This window comes from Battus philenor, unplaced genomic scaffold, assembly GCF_028537555.1.
Source record: "Battus philenor isolate CCGP_79_NKW_IND1 unplaced genomic scaffold, ilBatPhil1.0.hap1 SCAF_23, whole genome shotgun sequence".
Lineage (NCBI taxonomy): Eukaryota > Metazoa > Arthropoda > Insecta > Lepidoptera > Papilionidae > Battus > Battus philenor.
The window spans coordinates 5,516,621-5,544,349 of record NW_027181686.1 but is presented as its reverse complement, the minus strand read 5'-3'; the positions used below and the strand labels follow the sequence as shown (position 1 = coordinate 5,544,349).

Here is a 27,729-nt window from a genome sequence, read left to right as displayed (position 1 = left end):
TACCATAAATTACAATTAAATATCTTAATGATATTAGTCTAAAATTGTTAAACAAGTATTATATCAAATCACAGTATATTAATTAATATTAGTGACATCTTGCTTATTCCAAACAATTAAGCATGTGACCTTAATAGCAAAACTTAATACAAATCCTAAAAGAAAATTGCTATTTCCTTACTACGTGTATTACATGAGTATAAACGTATCCTATCGTGTAATATAAATTAACAGATACATCAAGTGGTGTTTTTTAAAAAAATATTGGCAATCTAATTTAACAACTATGAATATGTCAGCACATAATAATAAATATTTAATTGAAGATCAAATAGTTATTACTATATAAAAATACTCAAAAGAATTTAAAAAATTAAGTGCTAAATTAAGTGCTTTTAATTATAAACCACCTATGGGAGTGAGGCATTGTGATGAAGTATTATCAAAATAATTATTAAAGAAAGCTAAAAATAAATATTAAAGCTTAAATAAAATATAATAATAGAAAATTAGAGACTCGCACAAAAATGTTAATGTTTTCTGTGAATGAATTGTTTGTAATTTTATTATATTTTAAAGTGTTCTTTAGATCGACTTTATTTAAACCGCACCTGCCTTGTAAACATTTCAGCACAAAGATCAGCTGTACCCTTGGTTGAACCCGTGCCCTGATCGTCCGATTCTGTGTCGGAGTCAAACTCTGAAGTCGCCGCCGGTGACTTTCTTCCTGCGGAAGCTCGCTTCAGTCCCACTTCCGTAGTGAGAATTTCTTTAATGACGTCATCCGAAGACTGTTCCTTACGATTAGCGTTACGAAGCTGCTTCGCCCTTTTTCTTATATCAGCTAAAAATCCAGTGTTGACTTCTACACTCTCATTGGATAATTCGTGTTGGGATAGATCCGTGCACGACATAGTTAAGTCCGTAGAGGAAGATCCTTTTGAATCTGAAGTAGTTTCTAGGGATTCCACCGACGCACCTATACTACGGAATGCTCCGAGACCATCGACTATGGAAATGGAATATCCCTCGTCGTTTTTCGACCTTATTATGATACCGTTGGGGGCAGTTCCAAGTAAAACGGGCTCTTTTACTTTGTAGTTGAAAACTTCTGGCATGTAGCATTCGGAACCAGAAGAGACGACGGACGTGGTGTCGCACGTGCACGGCGGGTTCCTGTAGGCCTCGTCGTTAAGATATATAATTGTGACTCTGTCCGTGCCGACTGCGTAGAGGAACGGCGAGACGAACTCCCAGCTTTGCACCGCCGAACTCCACTTGGGATCTTCATTGCGGGTGCGTCGACCGTTTTCGTCTACGAATACGCCACACTCAGCGTAACATAGTAGAAGCTCAATGGGTCTGTTCTTTATTAGAAGGATGGCAAGAAGCGAGGAGCGACTTTTAACGGCCGAGGCCACTGTTAACTCTTCCATGGCAAAGGTTTCCAAGGCCCCAGAAGGTAGGTTTACTTTGAGAGGTTTCTCTCCGGCAAGGAAAAGGTATTTGGATGTAAGGAGCAGCGCGCTGGGCGGTCTGTCGATTGTTAGCGAGCGCGCTACTTTGAACTCGGTGGCGGCCGCTTCGAACCGCAACACGAACACGCGCCGCCCGCAGGCCACTGCTGCGCACGGACTTTCCGTTGCCTCGTCAGCGGTTACCTGGTTAAGTACATAACCGTTAATATAACATAGCAAATGGCTACTTAAATAAACATTGTTTTGTGTTTACAGAACAGTGAGTTGTATTATGTTAATGTAATCCCAGGTATTTCTAGTCACATCATCATTTCAGCAGTAAGATGTCCACGGCTGGACATTGTCTTTCCCTGTAGACTTCTAGTAAAACCAATTGGAAGCGGCCTGTATTGTGTCTACCAACGACCACAAATCAAGAATATGATATTTGTTACAGAAACAGTTTATGTCCAAAATGTTTGCAAAAGTCGTCGATAAAGAAAAAAGACATTCAAACTTGTGAACACATATATATTAAATTATAATATTTTTGAGGCACCTTTCTAGAATCTCCATTTCTATAAGAAAAAAGATAAAAACCTTAAAAATTATGTATATCGTCACCGGTCTTAAATGTCGTTGTTAATTGCCAATCTTTTATCAATAGTGCAATCTCTTTTGCTAATTTGTTTTCACCCATTTTTTAAAAATGTTTATAAAGTTTTATGATTTTGAAGAATTTATTAAGTTTAGAAATATTGTATTGTTGATAGTAAAGATATCATTATAAGAAGACTTTTCGGGACGGGTTGATGGAACCATCTCAGTCATAATCATTTTAGTCATAGGACATTCAGTTGGACTTAGGCCTTCACCCCAAAATTTCCAACAGAACTGGCAGAAGCCTACTGCAAGGCATAGGCCTCCCCTAAAGGTATCATTGGGGGAGGCATATATTTATGTGAAAATATACTGCATACTGCGCTAATTGCGCAGGCTTAGCTAGGTGAATGAAAAAAAACTATACTTATCTCGCAGATAAACGATTTATAATATACATTCTGTTCCATTATAAACATATACATTTAGCCGCTGCCATCGTGTTCAGGTTCAAATCGTAATTTGTACGTAAATCAAACTCCTTATTATTTTAAATCGTAATTCACTTTCACCTGCTAAAGTGTACAACTGTAAACAAAATGGAAGGACTAACTTTGAGTATATGAGGCGAGGTGGTGTCGGGCAGGCGGACCGGAGCGAGAGTGAGTGCGGGCTGCAGAGCGGGCGCGCGGCGCAGCGCAGAGCCGAGCGCCAGCAGTCCCCCGTGCGCCAGCAGCGCGCCGCACACCAGCAGCGCGCGCCCGCCGCAGCCCGCCGCCAGCCGCACCGCGTCCCCCGCCGCCGGCACCGCGCCCTCCCACTCCAAACGCACCGGGCCCCGCAGCGACTGCAGCCCGTCGCTGCAACCTGATTCAAGCGTTCTTTGCTACATCATTACATTCAAAACTAGTTCTCCGCACACTAGGTAACTTTTAATACTGAATAATGACCCATTTCCGAATACTGCGTCACATCAATTGTACATGCTCAAAGATTCTCTTTGGTAATAAACCTTTACTTTTGTCAAATTCAGTTTTTGACGTTGATCTTTGTCTTGATCTTTTAAATCATTTTGTATGTGTTATTGTAGCGTGCAGTAAATGATTTTCTGATATTACATCTCTTGTTGACATCAAGTTGAGATTACCCACTTGTTAACACCCACCAGGCGAAAAAACTTCACACTCAAAGGCTTCGGAGCGAAGCCATTTAGAATTTGTCTTCGAACTCGCGGGCTGCTTTTGAATGTCAGTTATTAATACAATAAGTGTCTAATAATTTACATCACGGTACTTTTATATTTTTTTATTTTGTAATGTGAAATGTACTTGTACTGTGTAATTTTTTAGTTTAACTTCAATTACGCGTACGTCTGTACATACCTTCTACCATGTTACGTATGTTCAAGAAAATTTAAATATGAATCGTTTACACGTAACGTTGAATGGGGATAATCTGAACAATCACAAGTACAGTACAAATGTATGCATTTTCCTATAACGCGTAACTAATTTGCCGTGTTATAGACAGAATAGCTGTAATTATATTGAGCACCGTGTCGAATCTTAAGTTTCCGCGTTATGTTGACATAATTTTATTAATAAACAAAGTTCCCTAGAAGTGAGCACAGCGTTCTAGAGTTAATTATGTAATTTAGTTGTCGTATTGGCGGTGCAAACTAAAGTTTTTAATCTGTACCGCCATGTTCAACTTATGCATAACGTTGACCGCACGTCACTACGGCCAGCAGCGTTATAACTATTACCGTCGTATGTATGTGACAGACCAGTGTCCAATGTACCTTTAAAATGACCGCAAAACCAATACACCACTAAAAGTGAACCTTAAGTACGCAAATACAAATACGAATTGTTAAATTTTATAATTTGTGGATTTTTTTATAAATCACAAAAAAAAAGTTTTTGTTGATAAACAATTAAAGAAATAATAACATTAAAAAATAATGTTTCTTTTATTGTGTATATTATTAAGTGACATGTGAATTTGATTTTTTCACTAAAATCCTTCGAGTTGCTGATAATATAAATAAAAAAATATAAAATAAGCAAAAAATGCCTACGTGAGCGTAGCGCTATGTACCTATAGCCACGGCGTGCGGCGCCACGTGCAGGGCGCAGTGCGCGGCGGCGCGCGCGTCGCACAGCTGCGTCGGTCGGTAGCCGGCGGCGACGGGCGCGCGCGCGCTCAGCCGCGCCAGCCACTCGCCGCGCGCCGCCACGCTGCCACACACGGCCGCCGCCTCGCCGTGCCCGCTCTCCACTTTTATCTACGATTAAACGTTACATTTTTTATTTATAACTAAATAATTAACATTTCATACACAGCTACACTCTTTTTATTTATTTGTTTATATAAAATATATAAAATAAAAACAAATCATCATCATGTCAGATTACAAACGCCTAATGCAAGGCATAGGTTTCTCCCAAAAATCGTCAATATATAATAAAATACGTCAATATATATACAATAACTTGCGTTGCTTGCATGTAGCGACTCGACTATGTCGTCCCTCCGCAAAGTTGGGTGCCTACCCCCGCCGTGTCGGCTCTTCAAAAATATGACATGATCCTTGATCTCTACGATACCTGCGAGCCTAGTGCAAAGACAAACAGTAATGAAACATTTTTAAGTCTTAATTTATTGTATTAAAAAAAAAACAAGTAGATTCGACTCATGATATTTTGATGTACATAAAATTTTAAACGGTTATAAAGATCTGGCTTTCATCGTACGTGATATTAAAAGAACAATTCTAATCGTCACCACAGTTACAGAGTCATGAAATATTGAATTTATTGTAAACCATATTACCTTAAGACATCATTTCACAATCTAATAGAATCAGGGGTTACTTTGCGGAAGTCCATCCTAAGTATGAAAGGGACAATATAAACTAAAATATAGCTACTTCCGCTATGCAACAGTAGTTGTGCAATGAAGTGCACCGCCCGCCAGCCCGTTGATAAATGCGCGTGTGGCAAACAATGCAACACAACTACCATCGTTAATCTACTCTACACGTGTTTCACCCCTCCACGGGGCATCCTCAGAAGATGTTGACTCACTCGGTGTTTGGCACTGGTCACTCTAACATCTAGCACTACATTACATGACTACTACTACATAGCGGAATTAGCTATATATTAGTGCCTATCTTAGATAATTTCACGAAACTTAAAAATATTACTGCCAATGCCATTTTATTTCTACAAAGATGGTATGGTAAACAACTCTCTTCGAAAGCTTAATGCGGATAAGTTTTTATGTTTATTAATACGCTTTAGCTCATAACGTAAGTATTGAGTGCGAGTACGGTACGCACCAGAAAGGCGCGGTTGGCCTCGTTGTGCGGCAAGTTGGCGGAGTCTGGCGAGACCAGGCGCGCGCGCAGCTCGTTGTCCCCGCGCGTCAGGACGAGCGTAGCGCCCTCACAACGCGCGCTCATTCGCTCCCGTGTGCCGTCATTCCTGGTAATAAAAAAATATGGGTTAGTAGTTTTTAAAAGGAAGGGGTTTTTAGATATCACCACACCGCACAAGCTAAATCCATAAGGTTACTAGCGTTTCTTATATTAAAATATTGTTATGGCTATATATTATAAAAGAGCCCATGCGTATTGCCATCATACCTTATCTTATTTCATAGATAGTGACAAAATACAAGGCGTTATTTTTTATACTTTCTTCATTAAACTCTTAAACGTAAGTTTTTAACCTTATTTTTACTGAATATATGTCATTAGCATTTACTCGTACGTATATAACCTCGCGTACGAACCTTCAGCCAGTCTGTTTGTATGGCCATAGGTGAAAGCTACCAAAACTGTTTTGCCCGTTTTAAGGAAATATTTACCTATAGTATTGTTACCCAGATAACATGTAAGAAGTTGAGTTTTTGCGTTAAAACTCTAAAAAAGTTACAATTAATTAAGTAGGTTGTCCAAGAGTCACCAATTCAAAAATTACGTAAGCTACCAAGAGACAAATTTCACAGTCGATTAAAGCTCCTACCCATGCTGGGGTCTTTTAAGAAATAACGGTGGTCCGGCGCCCATTAGCTTTTAGACCTATCATGGTATTTAAGCTTTGTTACAATAAACATTTTTAATTACAGGTCCATTAACAGCTGTTTTTATGACAATGCATTTATTACATAGACATTTTGCAGATAACATTTGCTAGAGTGTAAAACGATAATTCAAACAGAATATTTTCTTACCACACGATTAGGAGCGACGGTTCGGCCACATCGTCTGAGTAATCCATACTTCCCAAACTGCAAACACAATAACAATATGTTATTTTTTTATATTCGGTGTTAATTCACTATCAGTCTGGTGTGTGTGGTATGTCATGCATTTGGCATAAATAGACGATGTAAGAATTTGGGCAGCAGTTAGGTTTGGATGGTAAGAAAGCCGTCACTAGCAGGGCTTCGCCCAATTTTTAGATATTTGTGGATTTACAATATGAAAAATTTACTAAAATGATGTATAAAGTTTTATTTTAATAGTGCATGAATTTATTTCTTAACTTTAGAATACTACAACACTACAATGTTATTTGAATGATATATTTAGGTATGCTTTGTTCTCTAATTTATATGGCAATGACAGATTATCATTATCTCATTCGCAGGACGTCGTCGTCATGGGCCTCTTCCATAAGTTTCCAATAGGACCGGTTGGACGCGATCATCCAATCTTTTAAAGAAATCCCGAGCATAGTCCATTCCAAGTTTCCTTAAGCTTATATAAGTTAACTAACGAGGCTTAAAGTCAGTCTCTGACATATTCACTAACAATGATATATAATGAATCTCCATTTTAAAAAAAGAATAGAAAAATAGTGTAAGGTTGTGTTGTATTATTACCAAAATAGATATTAGGAAACAACAGATGGAAAAAATGTTTAATAATAAATATTAAATATAGTTTGTCAACAGGGCAACACTGAAAATTAATCTTTTATATTGTGCTATATAACGACAGTGTCCTTAAAAGGTGTCGCCTCTTAAATAAATGTATACTTGTGATATTATTAAACATTAAAACTTACCCATTGACTAGTTTTTTAGGCTTTTCCATTGTTTTATCCCGTCTCGGAGTGGGTGGGCTGCAATGTTATATATTCATGTTATTAAAAATTGTTCACGTGTATGTCTAAATAAATAAAATTATGAATTAATGCCCTTACATGTCATTTGCAGCTAATTTGGCTCGTAAACGCTCCACTTCGTCGCGTAGTTCTCTGTAAAAACGAAAATAAAAGTTTATTTTAGAAACCACGCATTTTCAATTACTCTTAAAACTTGACACAAAAACTTTGGGAAAAGAAATCTGATATCTTCATACCTGTCCATCGGTAACCCCTCATTGTCGTTCACTTAGGTTAAAGAAAAAAATCTAGGCCTGGATATTGTTGACATGAGGCTGGTTAATACTGTTTAAAAAACAAAAAGTATCCAACTAGAAGAGTGACAATAATCAATGCGTTCATTTTCATACCGTCATTTTCGTTACTTTATCTTTAATGCGTGCTGTGGTTCTATTTTCAAACGAGAGCTGATTTTTTGTTACCTGTTGACCCGCATAAGGGGCGGAGAGGCAGCGGCGCGGCGCCCAGAGCGCCCGAATAGTTTGTTGCTGAGCGAACACTTCTTACGATTCGCTTCTTCTACTTTTGCCTAAATAACATAGAAATTATCAATTTTGTTTCCTAACCGATAACAAGTATGATGTACTTGCACAAACAAGTTTTATCTAATAATACATTACTTTCTTCAATTGTTTGTTGTGAACTCTCTTATTTTTTGTCTAATATTTTTGTTGTAGCTATGAAAGTATCAGTGACGATCTACGGCGGTGATATACAGCCTCGCACTCCCGACCTCATCGGCAAGCCCAATGAGCCATGTATATGTGTATGTGCCATTAGATTGGCAAGTTTAATTGGAAGTAGGCAAGTCACATAGCGAGCGGAACAGATGACCACTAGGTCCATTAGTTTCTGTATTAGAGACCGGCAAGCGCAGCAAAAGACGTTCACTTACAACGTGGATGGTCCTTGTTAAGGTCATATGGAGACGCTGATCCTAGGCCAGTTATAATGGACCTTTTTGGGAATTTATGGCAAAGGTCCAGCAGTGGATAGCCGCTATGTTGACTTTGTGAGCTATGAAAGTGGAACAAACCTGCAGGAAGTCGATGAGTTTCGCTTGCTGGCGTATAGTGGCGTCAGCTTTGGTTTCACGCGTGCGCCACCACACGGCCGCTGCCTCGCTCGCCTCTCGTGCCGCCGCGGCCTCTTCCTACGCAACATACATTATATAAAATCCCAAGGTTTATTCTATCTTGTATTCTGTCTTTATTACTCTAGTTCTCGAACATGATCCATTATCATCAAATCAGCCAATTAACACCAACTACAAGGCATAGACCTTCTCAAAGATCGACACGATGACCCGTCTTGAGATGCCTGCATCCAGCGATTTCCCGAGAGCTTGACTATTAAGGAGGCTACAGACGCCGCGTCGTCCGGCTCATCGCCACTCGCCAACTTTTGAATCTGGTAGCGAAACTCCGAGCTTTCTTATAAGGACCAGAGTATACGAACACGTTTTAGATCTGCAAGACATCGTCGGGAACACACTCTGGTGAAAAACCTTTGTCTTCAGATATTCAGGTATTTTGAACGAGATGTTTCGGAACAATTCTGTTTTTGCCTAATAAGCTGTATCTAAATCTTTCTTACTGCATCAAGCGTCTTTGTAATATATTTTAGTTAAGTGTCTTATGGGTATTTTTATTTAATGGCACTGTAGGGTATCCGCAAATGTTCATCGTGGGAGGAGTTAATGCGTGTGTGTGGTGTACCTGTGCGTCGGCGAGGCTGGCCTGCAGCTGCAGCGCGTGCGCGTGGTGGTGGTGTGCACGTGTGCGCAGCGCGGCGCTCTCCTCCTGCAGGTCGCGCACACGCCGCGATGCGCTCGCCAGCGCTGCGGCAGCTGCAGACTTTTCCCCTTCCAACGTTGCCATACGTCCTTCTAACTCCGCCACGCGAGCCTCGCGGCTTTCTAGACGCTCCTGTTGTGTGAAGTATTATTAGTTTTAGTTATTTTTTTACATAATTATAGGTAATATATTAAACTTGAATTTTATCATTGTTCACAAATTTCCTTACCATTTTGTATTTTTGATGATGATAATTCATCAGTATATATTTGTTTATCTGCTAATTATTTGATGCTTTACATTAATGTAATACGCGTTATATTAATGTATAACTACAAAATAATATTTTAAAATAACCAATTAATACATCAATTTAAAAACTAGAGAGTTTCACAGTTTTTTTAATTTTATTTAATTATTTGTGGCCATTACCAGAAAACACGTAATAAAATACAACTTGTACAAGTTTACATCCATGGCTATGACCAGCCTTTCCCATATATTTCAAATAGGACCCGTTTGTCTTCCCGCAATGTTAATGGGAGGACAGACGTCTGGTCCATGTGTCCACTTTAACACCTTAAGGCCCCGGCGGCCATTTGTTCTGCTCTCTATATGGCTTGCTCACTGCCACTTCATCCATCATCTTGCCAATCCACTTAGCTGTGTCGGTTACATGCGTTCTTTTTGGCGAAGTAGGTAAATCATATTTAAATACTTTCATTTAGGGTCGCTTTATTTTTTATAATTAATTTATAAGGCGACTAAAGATGTATTCTTTAAACTTCAACATTGTGATGTCTCTTCACCTATGGGAGGTCTCTGTCCAGCAGAGGACATACTATGGTTAAAATAATGATAAAGGTTCATCACCTTGGAATGTTTTTTATAACGTTATTTGAATATTTCTCACGCCTCGATACTTAGTGTAAACAATATCAGTACTGAATATCCCCGGCGGCAATAGAGAAATGTTGGTGCGATACATACCCGCAGTAGTTGCAGTTGAGTGTTAGCGGCGCGCGCCTGCTCGCGGGCCTCGTCCCCGCGCTGAGCCGCCACACCGACCGCAGCGGCGCGCTCCGCGGCCACGCGCTCCGCCTCGCACAGCCGCGTTCGGCACGCCTCCAACTCTGACCTCATGCGTTGAGTTTCGCTCTGACAAATATATTACAGCACCTTTATATTACAGTCCAACCGGAACAGCTTACCAAGCCGTGTTATCTTCCGTTAGGAATATTTTAAATAACATAACTTGTTAATTGATTTTCCTATTGTATTGTAAGATGTGAAAGATATTAAAAAAAACGCTTGTGGAGAGACCAGTACACTTTAGGGATTCTATTTTAAATTTAAAAATGTCGTTATACAGGACCTCGATTAGATTTTTGTTTTCAAACAAATTATCTTGTTATACACAAGTGTGCATTGCAAATGATCGAAAGTGTAAAATAATGTCAATAATAACATAACAAATGTAGATGATGTATTTTATTATATACCCAGTCTGATCATCTTAATGTAAAATTTAATAAAAGTAAAAGCGTTTGGTAATCAATGTGGACTCACCTCAAGATCCTTATTTTTAACTTCATGCAGATCAGTTAGTTTCTCCAATTCAGTTAGCTGGTCTTCTAATAACGTACAAGCCTCTTGTAAAGCTTTGTTGTTCTATAACAAATAATATAAGATTAACTTGTACCTCCATATAGTTAAATCGGACATATATGAAATATAAAGCGAAATAAGTAACAGATATGAATAACAAAAAAATAAGAAGTATTTGGAAGTCGTACTGTCATCAAATGGCTGTGGATCGCCGACAGAGTGTTGTCTACAGCGCGACAACGACCCCGCAACAAATCCGCGGCCAGCGCCAGACGCAATCGCTGCGTCCACGCGTTGGGACCGGCCACAACCTTCAGATACGCCGGCTTAGGTTTCACTACAGGCTTCTCGATCGCCACTTTACGTTTACATCTATTCTGTAAGGACTCCATTGAAGTCGCAATTTTTTCGAAAATTGTACCAAATTTCTGCTTCGATCTAGCTGTTTTCTTACTAAATTTTAAACACGCGAAGTTGGAAGTCATTTGTTAACGTTTATTTTGACTTGCAATTAGTTTTTCGGTTGCTCTTCTTGATTGTTTACTGTATATAATTAACATTTCAATTGACTTTATAAAGTTAATCAGTTGGTTATTTATTACTGCACAAACAATGAGGCTCGGCTGCTTGCAGCAAGTGCGAGCACGCGACGGCGGCGTGCGCTGAAGATGACTACGTTGTTTACAAATGAGACGAACATAAGACAACGAAGAATTCAGGATGACTGGATTGTTTTTAATGTAAATAATCAATAAAGATGTATGTACTCACCATTTAGGTGAATAATTAGTTTATATTATACTACATACATTGTTTTTTAAATTTGTGCAATGGTAGCCCAGCGATAGAGGACCGAGACATGCGTTCAAAGATTGCGGGTTCCATTCCCAATATACAATCTTATATTATTTACACTTTGTGCATTAGTTGTATAGGATTGCAACTGCTCACAAACAAATTTCTAGTGAACGGGTAGCAGTGTCCTCTCCGTACCATAATATGACACTGCGATCATCAACGCGCTTGCCAAGCGTGGCGATTATGGTATATCCATATAGATATCTTTGGGAGATTTATGGATTGCATTGGACGTCTATGGGCTGAAATGACGACGACTACGACATTTAATGGATATGGTTTTTAATATTAGCCGATGTTGTCATTGTGTTCATATAGTCTTCTATGAACACAAAGTAAAATAAAAGATTTCACTTTTTATCATTAACAGTAATTAAATTTCATATATCCATAAATATATAGTGAATTAAATAAAATTACTATACTCATAAACAACATGTCACTCGCTCGTCGCTTATGTTTAAATCTAATAATACAAAATTTAGAAAATTTTATATCTATATCCGACCAATTGCCAAAGGATTCTTTGTGAAAAATTTGTTTTTTGCTAGTCACTGTAAAGCTGTAAGTTTTGTTAAAAGACTACAAAGTAATATAGACCTATCAATGTGGTAACATAAATATAATTTAATGACTATATGCATTCAAACAGAACTGAAGTACGATGAAAAGTAGTTAACATTAATTCTAATGTTTTTTGCGTGTTACATTTTTTAGTTTTAAATCCGTCAAACTGACAGGTCCTGTAAACCTAGTGCTAAAGTGATCACTTTATAAAGGGCGATGTAAAAGTTTTAATGTTTTTGCTGTTAAATAAGCTATACATTTGCCGTTTCATATCTTTTACACCTATAACCAATGAAGTAAGTACAATGAAAGAGGGTAATTAAATCCCTACATCATTAGATTGTTTGTTAAATATAAAGGAGGCGTTTAATTAGTTCAGTGTGAGTACCGTCATTAAGTCGTTGTTTTGCGTTCGCAGCGCGGTGAGCTCATCCCTGAGCTGCGCGCGCTCCCGACTCGAGAGCTCCTCCTGCTCCTCTGCGTGGAGGCGCCGCTTCTCGCTGTACTGCAACTCGCTCTTCAGCTTGCGTATGTCGTTACGAGATCTGGAGAAAGTGTAACTGATTATTGCACACCTTCTTATATTACTTTAGTCCGAAAACGCTGTCCTGATTAAAATTATATTTTGCACACCCACCCTGCTCCCTATTCAATTTGAGAATAATCTCGCGGAATCTACGGTAATGGCTACACTGTCACAAGTTTGAGAAACATTGGATTATGGTATAAAACTGTATAATTACAATAATGATATTCTATAACTAATCAAGGCAAACGCAAAAACGTTCAGTTCATTACAAATGTATTATTAAATGAATATCTAATGCAAAATCAAGGTAGAACAGGTTATGTTTCATGAGCTAGTAATTATTCAAGCTTTCAAACAACATAAAGTCCTTACATACATACGGCTTGGTAAAAACCTGGCTCAAACGACAACGTAACTCACGGAAGTGAACCAAGTCGACCTCAGGGGTCCATGAGAAAAACCATGAAAATTTATCTGTTTTATATAGTGAAAATCTAAAATGTTTATTTTGTGATGTATCTATATATTCAGATAACATTTTAAGAAGCTAAGGGACTGTTATTTATTTGCATATTTTATATTCATTGGGTTTTGATTGAGTTTTGGGAATATTATAAGAATATAGCTACATGTGGTCCACCGAAACAAAAGTCTGGACCTCTAGCCTAAATTATCTCTTACATTAAAAATCAAACACTAGGTGTTATATCAGCTAACCGAAAATAATTGAAGCACTATATTATTCCCACCTGTCTACTTCAGCTTGCGTGATCGCATGTTCCTTTAGTAACCTGGCGAGCTGCTCCCTCGCGTTGTCGAGGTCCGCCGCTGCGCGCTGGTGCTGCGGCCGCAGTGCAGCCAGCTCCGCGTGCAAGGCGGACGCCTTCTGCTCGGCGGTCTTGCGGGCCTCCAGCACCGCGGAGAGCCGTTCTTCCGCTCGTTTCAACTCCCGGGCCGTCGATTTTGCTTCCATTGATAGTTCATTATATTCTCGTTCCTAATGCATTTTTTAATAATATTCGTGTAGTAATTTATACAAATATCTCCCTTGTTGAGAAAAAAATCTTTATAAAAATCAAAAAACATAGTAGTTAAAGAGTTTCGGTAGGAATAAAGATTTATTTGGAGGAAATTTGAAAAATTAAATATACGTGAGTAAAAGTACGAATCCAATAAACTGAGTAAAATTTAAATAACTTTTACCCGCCGCGTCATTTAGGATTTTCATTAAGTCATATAGTTTGGAACAAGAAATTTTCGGTGTGTATAACAAGTCATCATCATTTCAGCCGTAGGACGACCACACCTTCCCCGTAGATTTCCAATAGAAGTAATTTATATATTCATTACAGTACCTTTCGCCATTTCGCCAAATTAGCTGCCCTTGTTTCTTGACGTAGTGTTGCAATTTCGTCAGCTCGAGCCTAATAAATTTAAATTTTATAAATAAAATAAAAAGCCTTATGAATTTAATAAAAGGTATTTTTCTACGTTTGTTATATGTACGGTTAAATCGCATCGCATTGTAGAGTTTCTTCTTGATTCTTCTCCACAACTACAACCCCTTGCAAAACAAAGTAGAGTCAAAAGTTAGTTTTTTTTTTAAAGTTAACTGTCAATAAGACTTCTAATGTTGAATAAATTAGTTAAAATCTTTTATCTTATCTTTACAGAAAAAAAAATAATTACAGAGAAAGTTAAAATATTGTCATAATAAAATTCAAATTTTTTACAATATTATCAAGATAGATATATCATACATTTTAAAAATATATTACATTACTGTTATTTCATACGTAGTAACGTTATAGTAATTATCCTAACCTGTAGCTGCGCTTCGGCACGTTCCAACTGTTCCTTGAGCAGCGTGACTTGCGCGTTCGCGTGCGCATGTGCATGTGCATGCACGTGCGTCGTGTGCACGTCAGACACGCTCTCTGTGTCGCTGCGATCGCCGCGCACGTGCTCGGGGTCCATTGCGTCCACGCGTTCGCTGTTGGTGTCCGCGGCCCGCGCTGCGCACTCTGCGCACGTTCTCTTCTCTAAAGCGTTCACCTCACGTTCCAACTGCCGTACCAGCTGCTCTAAGCTATTTACCTAAAACACATTTACAAATAATTACACCCATCTCTTTTTTACACCGTAGACACGTTCCTAGAAAAGCGTTCAAAAGCTAGTGTAAAAAGACTTGTGGCATGTGGTAAATTTGAAGATATGTTCAAGAAGTTTAAAAAATCGTGTAATTTGAAAACACCACATTTTTAAAGTATTTACTTTTACAAAACAATTTTTATTACCAAAATTAGTGAACAATGAAAATTCAATCCTTAAGTACAAAACTTATAAAAATGCAAATTGAAAATAGGTATAAAATCATCGATACTAGATAAAAAGCGTGCACGTTTATTACGAACTGGACCAATCAGATATGTCCAGTACACCAAAAGGGTATAACATATGTTTTCTTTTCTTTCTTTTATTAACAGCTGTATTTTATATCTTAAGATGCTTATATAATTCAGCTACATAAAACTTAAGGATTGCTCTGAAATTTGAACCAGATTTTTTTGGGTTTACATGCCAGAAAATAAATAGTGTAGAAAATAGTTCGGTGTATTTCTGTTAGATGATATTAGTCCCTTTTAGAAATTAAATTATTGGAATATCTAGAAAATTACCTTTTCTCTCCTTCTGGAGTCGTCATGTAAAGCGGCAACCGCCCTTGCCTCGGCCTCTTCCAATCTCTCTCGTAGTCGAGCTTCGGTGCGCGAACACTGCTCTTCTAAAGCCGCCTCACGTCGAGCCGCCTCTTCTACGCCGCGCTCCAACTCCTGTGACAGCAACTCGATTAGTTTTCAGATTTTAAACTCTGCTAATAGACGTCAGACAATTAATTCTTAAGAAATGCATTTACAGATGAAAGAGTAAATCATTGATGATTATGAACATCATTAGTAAATCACAAAGATATTATTGAGATCTTTTGCATCTCTGTGTTATCAATACCCTCATTTATATTGAAGAAAGATTTACACAATACATAATTAACGATTTTCTCAAACGGTTTTAAGCTTTCTTACCTGTACTTGTGCTAATAATGCCTTTGTTTGCACACGTTCTTGCGCCAGTTGTTGCTGTACATCATTCAATTGTTGCGAAGCTGTTTCAGATACGCGCCGTCTTTTGTTCAGTGTTTCCTTATACAAATATATTAAATGTATTGATTGTAATAAAAATAATTAAAACTATTTTAAAAAAGGTTTTCAAATTATATAATAAAATATAAACGTGGGCGATAGTTACCTCAGCAGAGGCAAGTTGTACCCTGACAGCTTCAAGCTCGGTTCGGAGCGAGTCTGCCTCTGCGTCGGCCACTGCCAGTCGCCCTTCAGCCTGTGCCCGGAGCCGCGACTCCTTGGCAGCGTTTGCCTCGGCGGTCGCCAGTCGGGACGCATCCACTTCACCACCGCTTAGAGTCTGACGGCGTAGTGCACGTTCTTTTGCTATGGTATCCTAATTGCATAAAAATAATACTGGATAAAACTTCCTTTTCAACAAATAATATTTTTTACATAAGAAAGTTATCAAATATTATGACTATTTATTAGAATAAGCAACAGATAAGAGTTAAGAAAGATTATAATCAGAAATTTTATCTAACCTTTTATAATAATTAATATCATAGATTTACAGAGGTAGTAATAATGCTCAAAAGCGGCAGTTGGTTTTTTTTAGGAGGGCAGTAGCGGAATCAAAATGAAATTTCTATTTTCATTTATTTTAAATTAAAAAATATTTGTCCTTTGTCTGAATTTAATGTGTGTAAGATTTTTTTATAATAATAATACGATTATAATAATCACTACTTTATTTTTTTCTTTAAAGGGAGGTTTAAGTGGCCTGTAACTATGTTCTATTACTAATTAACATAAGCAGATACAACTAATAAGACTATTTAATCATTATATTTAAACATTACATTGTTTATTCTATCTACTTAATATTTTATTTCTACAGCTACTACATAATTAGTTTGCAGTCTGTTGACTTACAATGGCTCGAACATTAATCTCAGTGAGCCTCCTATGTCTTAGGTCCTGTGCTTGTTGTATAATGTCCTGGAGAATGTTTTAAGCATCTTTATAATAAAACTCAATAAGGTTTATAGTCACAAACTTTCAAAATCTTGTTTTATAATCATCAACGATGGTTATAAAAATAAATATTATTTTTAAACATATTAAATACTTTTATATACCCTGACCGAGAATACATACATATACAGGGTTTCCCATAAATAAACGTTAAACCAAAATTGGGTGATATGTGGTGTGATAGTTAACCATAGGAAATTATTTTTTATTTCAACATGATCGGGTTAATAATTCAGAGTATGTGGTTTACCAAAATCTTTAATTTTCTTTTAAATCAGGCTATTGTATGAATTTTCGTCTGCTATTTAAAGAAGGAAATAAAATTATGTTACAGAAACAGATTTGTAGCCGATGATAAAAAAAAACATCACCAGTCATAAAATTAATTAATTTTTTAGTCATCTTTTTATATCTCACCACTATGACCAGAGTACAACAGGATTATGGGCCAAGCTCTTACATATATAATAGATATGTGTGAAGTAGATAGTGTGTGAAGTAATCAATTTGAAATGTCGACTCAAATAAAATATTAATTGCGTGCATTTCATATTAATTTTTGATATAATAAGATTACCTTGTAATGTTTCTGTTGTGCGCGAGCTGTCTCCGCCGCGGCGTTGGCTCGGGAGTTTTCAGCTTGTAGTTCAGAAAAGCGCGCATCTAACTTATTCAGTTCTTCCTTTAATGTGTCGCGCTCGTTCTGCAATTCTTTTACTCGCGCTTGCGCAGAACGAAGTTCTGCGTTGCTTCTTTCCATGATGCCCGAAGATAATTCCTGATTCGTGCGTTGCAAGGCCATACGTTCTTCTTTTTCAACCTCGACCTGGCGCTCCAAGCGTCTATTGAGATACATTAATTACATTTTATTCGAGAATTCCTTTAATGATAAAAATGTGTTTGGGTTATCGGTATTCTATTATCTATTACCATCTTCGTCACTTATAGTAGTTGTTATAGCATTTGCATTTCGAAGTCCAAAAATGTTAATGTGAAACATTAACCTTTTTCGGTTCTATGGACTCATATATAGTGGGCGTAAGTCGCCGCTGTGAACGAAAGACGCAGATATCAGTTTAAAGTATTGGCGTTTACTTGAGGCGCCCATGTGTCTGTTGATTATTTGATCACACCAAATCAAATCAAATTACTTTTTTGTTATCAATTAAATTAAATTTTTACTGTTTGCCTCTTAAATACTCAGATGAGTATAGCACAAAAGTGTTTCATTCCAAATAACTACACTAGCCAAGCGCCACCCTTTAAAGTTAAATCTCAATCAGTTCTAACCACTCTAGGTGCACACAAATTGCTGCAGCACTAAGTAGCATGGCCGTCTTTGTTGAAGTCTTTGTCTTCTACCTGATGACATACTTATTTTGTAGACTGAGTGCGGTGATCTCTGCTTGGAGGCGCGCGCGGGTTCGCTCGGCCTCAGCATCAGCTTCGCGACGTGTGCGCTCGGCTGCTGCACTGGCCGCCGCCTCCGCTTCCGCCAACTTGCCCTGCAGTGTCGCAATCTCACGTCCTCGCATCGCCGCCAACTTCTCCGCTGATCTGGAAACATTATTTGCTTTTCAGAACTCAGTACAGTCCCTTCACATAAATGTTTCTGTGCCTAAAATTAATTAAGCCTTGGTTTTACTGTGAATTTATTGCTCCTATTTTTGTAAATCCTAACACATTTAAGTCAGGAAGTCACTTAAAACTGTAAAAATTATAAACAATTTAATCATCATCTACCTTTCTTGTGATTGTAACTTACTTGAATGTAGCAAGATTGATAGCAGTGCAATCGTGTGATGCATTGAAGCCTCCCGTACTGTCTTCATTTTCATCGTGCGCAACATATGAATATCCTATAAAGATATACAATTACATTCCTTATCTTTCAGCACCAACAAAAGTACAAATCGATAGTTTTTACAATACAATTTTTTAAGAATAGTTTTTGGTTTCTTAAAACGTTACTAGCATTATAATTTAGGCAGCTGGACATGGTTTACCCCATACACTTCTAATAGAAATAATAGTAAGCGCCCTGCATCTAACGTCTTTCGACGACCCTACCAAGGACATCTGTCCTTGTGGATGGACATTCTACACTTGGCTTACCGGCCCGTGGTGTCCCCTCTAGTCTTTTAAGGCCCCACAGCCATCTATTCTGCGAACTATGTGGCCAACCCACTGACACTTATTTTGTCAATCAGTTGAGCTATGTCGGGTGATTTTGCTCGTCAATGGATCTAACTATTCCTGATTCGATCTCTAACAGAAATCACAATGAATGTATCTGATAATACTTATATACAGAATAGGTCAAATTAGTTGATATAGATAATTCTAAAATCTTACCAATGAACGGCAGCTGTCCGGCGAATGGCGGCCGCGTGCGAAAGGGCGCAGCTGAGGGAGAGGGCGTACTACGCGGTGGGGGATTGAAGTAGGACGCGTCTTCCGGACCGCGCAAGTGCGGTACCCATGGAGGTACCTGCAAAGTTTAAGTTTTGTATGATGTGGTAGTATATATATGTATGTGGTATATATATATATATAAAAAGATAACATTCACGGTACGTGAGGCTTAATCGAATGCAGCTAGGCATAAGGCTGCTCTTTTCAAGGTCCCCAGCGACGCCGACATTTGTTCGTTAAACAATGGACATCCCAGATCTATTTAATATATGTTATTCTGAAAGTTGGTTTGTTGACTCATTTACATAACTGATATTACGATATGAATTGTGAATTTTTTAAAAGATTATATAAAAAGAGCAACTGATGAGTTTGTGCCCAGCTTTTATCAGCAGATCAGCATGCCGAGCCGGTGGTAGGTGACATAATTGACGTATCAAAAATGTACATTAATGCATACCTAAACACAGATATTTTTGTAATTATTTTATTTCGAAATTTGTTACTGTATTGTAAAGAGTATATTTACTTGATCACGAATAGAATGCAGACGCAGATGCGCTAGAGCGGGCTGTTGCAACGTGTCCAAGTAGTTGAAGCGGCGCGCCGGGGCTACGCGGAGCAATCCTCCCACCAGTGCACGCCAAGTACTCGAAGGGCCGTGTGGCAACGGCTCGAATGGTGGTTCAGCGTCTTTCACACTCTCATATCTAAAGTATTACAAAATATACAAATGATATTTCTAATAAAATAAAAAACGTTGAAAACACGCAACCTTATCTTTAGGACAGATAAGGAGGTAACTGATTTTCTCAGAATTTTCTTTATTATATGTATTTTTCTTATATTTACATGTAAACATACATCAATGTCAGTCAACACAGTTCCACAATGTTTTCATGTTAACAAACAGACCTTGAGGCGCCAAAGGGGTGACTAGATTTATCCCATAGTTTTGAATACTTTAGTAGATTTTCTTTACTTCAAGAATATTAGACAATATTAAAAAAGTTGCTGATGGAATTAATTTGTTGTTCTAAAACTATAAAACAAATTTAGAGTAGGAATCACTGACAAGCTTTTAAATTATCAACACCAGATGTTATTTTCAGGTTACACTATAACATTATTCACAACAATTGTTCTTAAATATTGCATACTTAGCTCATACTATTGTACTTAAGATTAAGAACTAACACATGTTCATAGAATGGATAATTGGATGGATTAGTAGTTATATTTTGGCTGAGTATTTATCGCCCCACCTTCAAAGATACAAAGCAAGATGCTTTCCAAAAAAGCTTACTAAAATAAGACAACATAATATTTTTAGGTAAATATAAGATCTCATGTCATATTTAAAAACCGTATAAAGCTGATATTTCGTAATGCTAGTCTCTTTAACCCTTTCGTTACGAGCACCGGAGTAAGCCGGCGTCCACTGAACGACCCGTGTGTACCAGCGCCCGAGTTAGTCAGAATCCACCTTGTAATGCGGGCTTATACGTAAATCCCTGCTTTAAGATTTATCACAGCTAAATAAATTATTAAGAATTATTCTAACTTCTATTTTTAATTAATATACTAGTAAAATCTTTAAATATGTAACACAAATGAGAAAATTCGAACATCAGCTTACTGCCATACAATGTGCACACTTCGCGGCGCACATGTCCGGTTCAGTAGCGTCAATTCGGCGTAACGGACTGCGGTAAGGAAAGGGTTAAGGAACTTGGACTGTTAATTGACACCAACTTAAGCTGGGGTCCGCAGATGAATTAATAATCACTGGTGCCATGCGTTGTCTCTATCGCCCGACGAATTTTCTTCCGATCAAGACCAAGGCACTAAACTCAACCTTACTCAATTTTGATTTTTAATCTTCGAAAATACGGCCATTTACGTTTCTGTTCGTTGAACAAATCTCAAATTTTTACCTATCTCCGAGCGGTGTTACACGTTCAAAAAGAAGATACGAGACCTATTCACGGATAAATACTAACCCTCTCATCAATAATAACATATGTATAATTGTGCAATTTATGTATATTATATCCTAATATAATTAATTAATTAATGTTTTTGTTTAGTTTTTATTTAGACACCTGTCCACTAATTATCTTTGCACCACCTTGGGTTTACTGGTAGAGAATGCCCAAAGGCACATAGCCAACCATTACATGAATTGCAAAAAAGGTAAAATAAGAAAATAAATATGGGAATATAATACTTACTTTTGTATGTTAGCCAAGATGTGTGCCAGCGAGTCGTCATCTCCGGAGGAAAACGGTCTTTTAAGAGTAACGAGTTCAAACGCCACCACGCCCAGCGACCAGTAGTCACATGCAGACTGTACACAGAATTATAGAATTAATTTTTAATTAAAAATATTTCAAAAACAAATTTGTATTTAATTTTACTTTCAAAAACCTACTTTGCACAAATTAGGTCATTAGTAATATTTTTTTTACTAATAATAGGTTTGAAATTAAATAGTACACAGAATTTGAATTCAACATTCTCTTAATAACTCTACTGTCTAAAATTACTGAAAAATTCTGTAGCATCACAAACGTCTTTCTATACTGTTGAGAATTATTCCCAGCACCAAAAAAAAACCATAATCCAATAATTATCTGTTAGTGTTAAATATAATCTAATTTCTGATAACATAACATAATTAAAAATAATTCACATCTAATCTCAGTTTAAAAACTTATAATATCATTTTCATATGTATTTTTTTGATATTATTCCACAATTGTGTTGACAATTATATTTTATTAAAAATGACTTTTAGTTTCTCATAACTCATGCTGTCTTTAATGCTTGAATTTATGCTTGATAGTGAGAATAATTAAAACATGTTTCTATATTAATTTTTTTAATCTTTCACTTTGTCAATTTATAGCAAATTGAGAAATTCAGTAGATTAACAAAATATATATCTCATTAACATGTAATTAAAGGAAATTTTTCCATCGTCGTTAGTATTCACGATCTAAATACTTCTTTCATGCTGTCAATATATTATTTATACGAGTGTAAAACTAACAATCAAATTAATCGTCATTACATATTACTATAATTTCCAAAATTTGTTAATTTTTAAATTAACTTTCATCAAACATGCTCTACAAAGAAATAATTAACTTCACCTCTGTCGCTCTTACTAAACTGTATCCTGTTTTGCAATAATCTTGTCCGCTATAACACAGTGCAATGTTAATAAATAAAATTTGTAACAACGGTTAAAACATATGCATCTCTTTCTAAACACATAGCAGTACGTTATTAGTCATGTAACTTAAACAGTATTTTTAATCCATTATATAATTAAAGATTTTCATTGTTTTATAACATTGAAAGAGTTAATATGTGTTGCGGGTTGGATACTATTCCTCGGTATTAACACACATGAGATCTGGTCAAGTACTACTCTTGTTATGTTAAGAGCCTAATAATACAGGATACATGTCGACATGTATCTGTTAACATACTCTATGTAAAAAGTAAATTATCACTACAAACCCAAGAATTATTTCTATAAACAACACAATTATCACACAGCAAAGCATGTACATATGACAAGGACTTTTTAATTTATAATAATACAAACTAATCCCGAATACTAATTTATAAAATATGACACACACATAAAACATGCATTAGAAAAGAGACGATTTTTTTTTTAACTTTTTTATTTAATAAGCTTTTAGATGTTTTATACACTCAAATTTTAATTTAGGGTAACTAATAACCAAAAGTTAGTTTTAAATTCACAAGTGGAACTATTTTGGAAAGTACGTTTTATCATCTCTCTCGCATGAGTAAGTATAGTAATGCATCTCACTCACAATTTCCGAATTTTCTAAACAAAAACGATTTCTAAAATCAGTCAATTTTTCAACTTTCTGTAATTATGCATCTGAATATATCTGAAGAGATTTTGATTTTTTACTATAATATAGAATGAACTGTAATCTGATTTAAGGTGAGGACTTGTATGGAAGTGTCAACATGCTGCACAGAATTTTGTATTAATATATTCTATGAAACAAAATTGTTAATGGTTGGAATGTCTCAATTATCCACAGGAAAACTCCCTGCTTATCTTTTGATATATATAATTAAAATACTGGTGTCCGGCAGAACCACAGCTCATTTTTAACCACAAGATATGGCATAGTGTATCACAATAGCCTAATTTTACCATCTAAGGACCTTTCCAAAATGAAACAGTAATGCCTGGTTGTAGTAATACTATTTTATTTGAGACAAGTAGAATGATTTTTAATTTAATTTGGAAAAGAAAATAACCATATTAATATATTTATCTTTAATATAATTTTGACTACCACAGAAGTATTTCTATATATTATAAATTGTGTAAAGATTCTCAAATATTACCCTAAAGTATACTAAAAACCCACAACACAGTAAAAGCGGACGAAGTTTAGAAAGAGATGGCATGTGCAAAGCGTGTGCGCGTGCAAGCGAACCCACAATAGCAGTGTCTACGGCGCGGCAGTAGTCGAGACAGACGGTGTGTGCGCAGTCAGCAGCGGCCAGCAGCTCGGGTGCTACGTAGTCCGGCGTCCCCACAGCCACGCCGGACGCGTTGCCTTCGGATAAGCGCGCGCACGAACCGAAGTCTCCGAGTTTCACGTGACCGCATCTGAAACATGGAATTCGATTGCCAACCCCAACGCAAAGAGCGTAGTGCCGCGAGTTGCGGAAACCAACCCACAGAGACAAGACGTGATAGTCTCTTTTTGAGTCATTGTTAAACAAAAACTGAAATTATTAGTAATAAATTAATGTTTACAATATATTCCAATAGACAAAAAAAAACATTGTCCATTAATAGGAACACCCACTTAACTAAAAAAAAACTCAACTAAAAAAAGAATTTCAATTTTAAAAATTTTCGCTCTCATTATAGTAATGAAATTTGAAGGACTTATAAACATTTTTATTAATAGGTCACCTACACTTAAATCAGATGTTTATAATAAATATTTCTTGAAAATATAAAAATGAATAAACCTGTGTTTAGTATAAGGTATATTAGGGGCAACATCCACCCACAATGACAACAGATTTCGTTTAAAAGTATCTGCCACCACCTCTTTGATACAAAATTTACACAATATTTATTCTAATGTTAAGCCTTATAATAACTACCATAATAGTAATAATTACAAGAAGCCCAGAGAACTTACCTATCCAGAAAAATGTTTTGTGGTTTGATATCTCGGTGCACATAGCCCATTGCATGTAATGTCTTTAATGCATGTGCAACTTCTGCTACATAAAATGCAGCATCCCGTTCGGATAGTGGGTGATTGCGTCGGGCCAACAGTCCCGCAAGGTCACCACCATTACATATCTCCATTACTAAATATAGATGACTGCTGTCCTGTAATTGTATTTGTGTTAATATAGAGAGGAACTGCTGAATGCAGTTAGTGCAAGACCGATCATTATTGTGACCTTTATGGTAGATCTATGCCTCACACTGGGTGTTTTTCAGTTGACATAACGATGTTGATAATGTTGAGAAAGTTGTTAATTGTTAATGTTGAACAATAATGTTATTACACTAGGATGTTTCATCAGAACTTTATTTTCCAGAAGATATCACTTAAATGTAAAAAAAAATTGTGTTAAATCTGCAAAAGCCATCAAACAATAAAATTATTGCAATCGAAATTTGCTGATTGCCTAAATTCACCATATCCAGCTATAAATTAGGACATCATGATTTTGTAATACCATCCACTAAATTTCATTTTTCAGAGCTATATTCTAATTCTCAATAAAAGTGCATGCAGTGTTAAACTGTAAACTAGTTACAGTACCCGGCGATAAAAATTGCACATTGACCTTTGGAAAGAGTCAATCGGCTAATTTCGCCTTCATAGTGCATTATCTCTGTCGCATGAAATACAAACAGTCTGGTATCTATTAGGAGGGTTAAAATAAGTATCATTTGTTTCTTTTAATAATTATTTTTATTCTTTGTGTGTGTGTCTAACAACCAAGGACCTTGTTTAAGATTTCCACCTATGTACCGACATCCCAATATCTTTAGCGCCACAAGGCTTAGAAACTTGAAATTTGGTATGAGTTCCCTTATTTTCCCACCAATACTAAGAATGAATTAGTTAAATAAATGTTTGTGTAAGCCTGTTTGTTTAAATATAGCAAATAAAGTACCTGAAATGCATATTGCAATTTTGGAATCCAGGGTCCAGTATTACTGGCTAAAACTTCCCTTTCGTCTTCTGTGCCACTCGCTATTCGTTTACAGGCTTGTTCCTTACGTAATATTTTCAAAGCATAAACATCACTTGTTTCTTTTTCTCGCACCATCTAGAGAGAAAAAAAAATCATAATTCTCTTTTAAAATGTTATTTATCTTTACAAAATAATTAAACAAGGGATTATATTATATATATATTATCATTTTATTATTATATTTAATAATGGTATAAAGGATTTTAAACTCTTTAAAGAACTAAACTTGCACCATTTTCCAACATTTTTACAATTGATAAAAATATTTTAATTTTAATGATGTTATGAGCTACTAGACATATGTCTTGGCCAGCTTGTGTAAACTGAATTAATTTTTCTTGGATTTCACATAGACCAATTTTCTGCAATCTAGCCAGAAATGTTTCATACTACTATCCTGTAATAAATTATTTAACCATTTCACAAAATAATAAGTAAAATTAATATTATCTATTCAAGGAGTCTCATTTTCCATTCCAGGTGAAAAGAGATTAGTTGCACTAGCTTTGTAATATTCCCCCGGTTAGGGTTCCAGCTGGATCCACCACCTGTGTGGTATACATTGTGGCAGAAACCTAAGATTGAACTAGTGACAGATAATTTGTAGATAAGGTGACTCAAGAAAAGAGAAATAGAATAAATAAGGACACATTATTACATGAACTTCACCAAAATGTCCTCTTCCAATGACTTGTAGTGATTGAAAATCTGAATAGCACACCCGAGCACGACGCAACTCAGCCAAACAGCTTCGATCTAAATTATAAAAGAATTATCTTCATCAGTTAAATAAGGATGTCAATTTAAACTACATATTTATTTTAGTAAACTGTTTATTTTCAAAAATTGTGTTTTTATTGTCCATCTTCATACAAAAAAGCAAGTCATGTGAGCCTCTTTACTTTCCTTGCCACAATACTATAAGAATAATAGCCCTGTTATGTTTTTGTGTTATTGCTTAGCAACACACTACACTAAAACAGTTGGTACACTAAGTGGTGGTACAGGTTTCTGTAGCGAAACAATATGTTGATGATCACATAAAAAAGATCTTATAAACATAGAGAAGAATCACAGCTCAATACTACTTGGATATCATTTTAGCTAATTCCTCTGGAGAAGTAAATACTGACACTGCTAATTATGAACAAGAAAAAGCAAGCTTATTAATAAATATACTAAAAGAAAATTTCATCTGTTCTTGTTTAGATCTCCTTCCTGAATATCCTTAATATTAGTTTTGTAATTAAGTACTCCATTATTGAACAAATCTTGTTATTTTTAATCAAGATTTGATCGTCTCGATCGAAGATCGATCGTCTTTGATCAAGAAGTCGAAGACAAAACCATGTTAAAATGTAATGTGCATGTTTTTGTATGTTTTGTAAGTTTATGTCGAATATAAATACTTACACTTATCCACAAAAGCTCGTACAAGTTCGTCACACTTTTTAACTGGATCATCATTACACTCATCGTACAGAACATTAATAGCATCCAATAGAGTTTCACGATCTACCTTTTTGCTTAATTTATTTGAACCACCTGTAACTTTTCCTATTATTTGACGGTTTAATCGCGTAATGCGTACAGCAATTGCTTCTTTCGACGGCTCCATGTTGTTTATTCTTGTGTTTTAATGTAATTTCATTGTAATCTTTGTTTATTTTCCAAATATCCACTCAATATTTTGTAATCACAAGAGCCCGGTATATTCACCGTTATTTTTTGAAATTTGAACTTGTCGACATTGACAGTAGACATGAGGGCTAATAGAGTAGATTAATGTTAACACCTCAACAAGCAGAAGTGACTTGCAACACTTTAAAAACTGACGAATGAGGTACGTTTTAGATTTATAAACTGTTTAAATAATTATTATATAAAATAGACGTGCGTTGTCAGTGTAATTTTTATGTTATTTTAACCCTTTATAATAACAAAAAACTACAAGAGCAAACATTTATGGCCGACCATAACCCAAAAATGTATAGCTGTTTTATAAGTCTCCATAAACATTCAACTTACTAGTTTTAGGCATTATTTCAAAATTTAAATCTATGATGCACGACTTTTTCAAAAATCTATTAAGCAATCAAATTTGTGTAAATTTAGTGTCACTATATCTTTATAAAATGTAACAGTTACAAATTAAAAACGAACGATGATGTTAATCTCAATTATTTAGTACCGATTGAAAAATCAATACATTACAAATATGACCTATGTTTGTAATTCATTGATTTATATGTTGTAACTAAA

At 36.2% G+C, this 27,729-nt stretch overlaps 1 protein-coding gene across 1 annotated transcript; it reads right to left on the bottom strand.

Annotated features, from left to right (window-relative positions):
* On the bottom strand, positions 1-27,221 carry LOC137924180 (citron rho-interacting kinase-like). The gene is made up of 30 exons (XM_068767542.1): positions 26,881-27,221; positions 26,126-26,223; positions 25,387-25,542; positions 24,390-24,586; positions 23,671-23,842; positions 21,399-21,514; positions 19,694-19,874; positions 19,105-19,240; positions 18,515-18,608; positions 18,124-18,306; positions 17,327-17,591; positions 15,899-16,108; positions 15,676-15,792; positions 15,274-15,426; positions 14,420-14,692; positions 13,951-14,019; positions 13,345-13,592; positions 12,455-12,611; positions 10,603-10,704; positions 10,024-10,191; positions 8,956-9,165; positions 8,274-8,390; positions 7,660-7,766; positions 7,277-7,330; positions 7,139-7,195; positions 6,300-6,356; positions 5,395-5,548; positions 4,158-4,344; positions 2,671-2,924; positions 1-1,661 (listed from the first exon to the last, which is right to left on the bottom strand). The coding sequence occupies exons 1-30, from the start codon at positions 27,083-27,085 to the stop codon at positions 597-599; spliced, it is 5,562 nt and encodes a 1,853-aa protein (XP_068623643.1). The 5' UTR covers positions 27,086-27,221; the 3' UTR covers positions 1-596.
* Positions 27,222-27,729: the final 508 nt, after the last annotated feature.

Excerpts from the sequence above, each read along its gene's own strand:
- LOC137924180 (XM_068767542.1), bottom strand. The coding sequence starts at position 27,085 with ATGGAGCCGTCGAAAGAAGCAATTGCTGTACGCATTACGCGATTAAAC. Across the intron at positions 26,224-26,880 it reads ACGAGCTTTTGTGGATAAGT|ATCGAAGCTGTTTGGCTGAG; the intron begins GTAAGTATTTAT and ends TTTATAATTTAG. Across the intron at positions 7,767-8,273 it reads AACTCATCGACTTCCTGCAG|GCAAAAGTAGAAGAAGCGAA; the intron begins GTTTGTTCCACT and ends TATGTTATTTAG.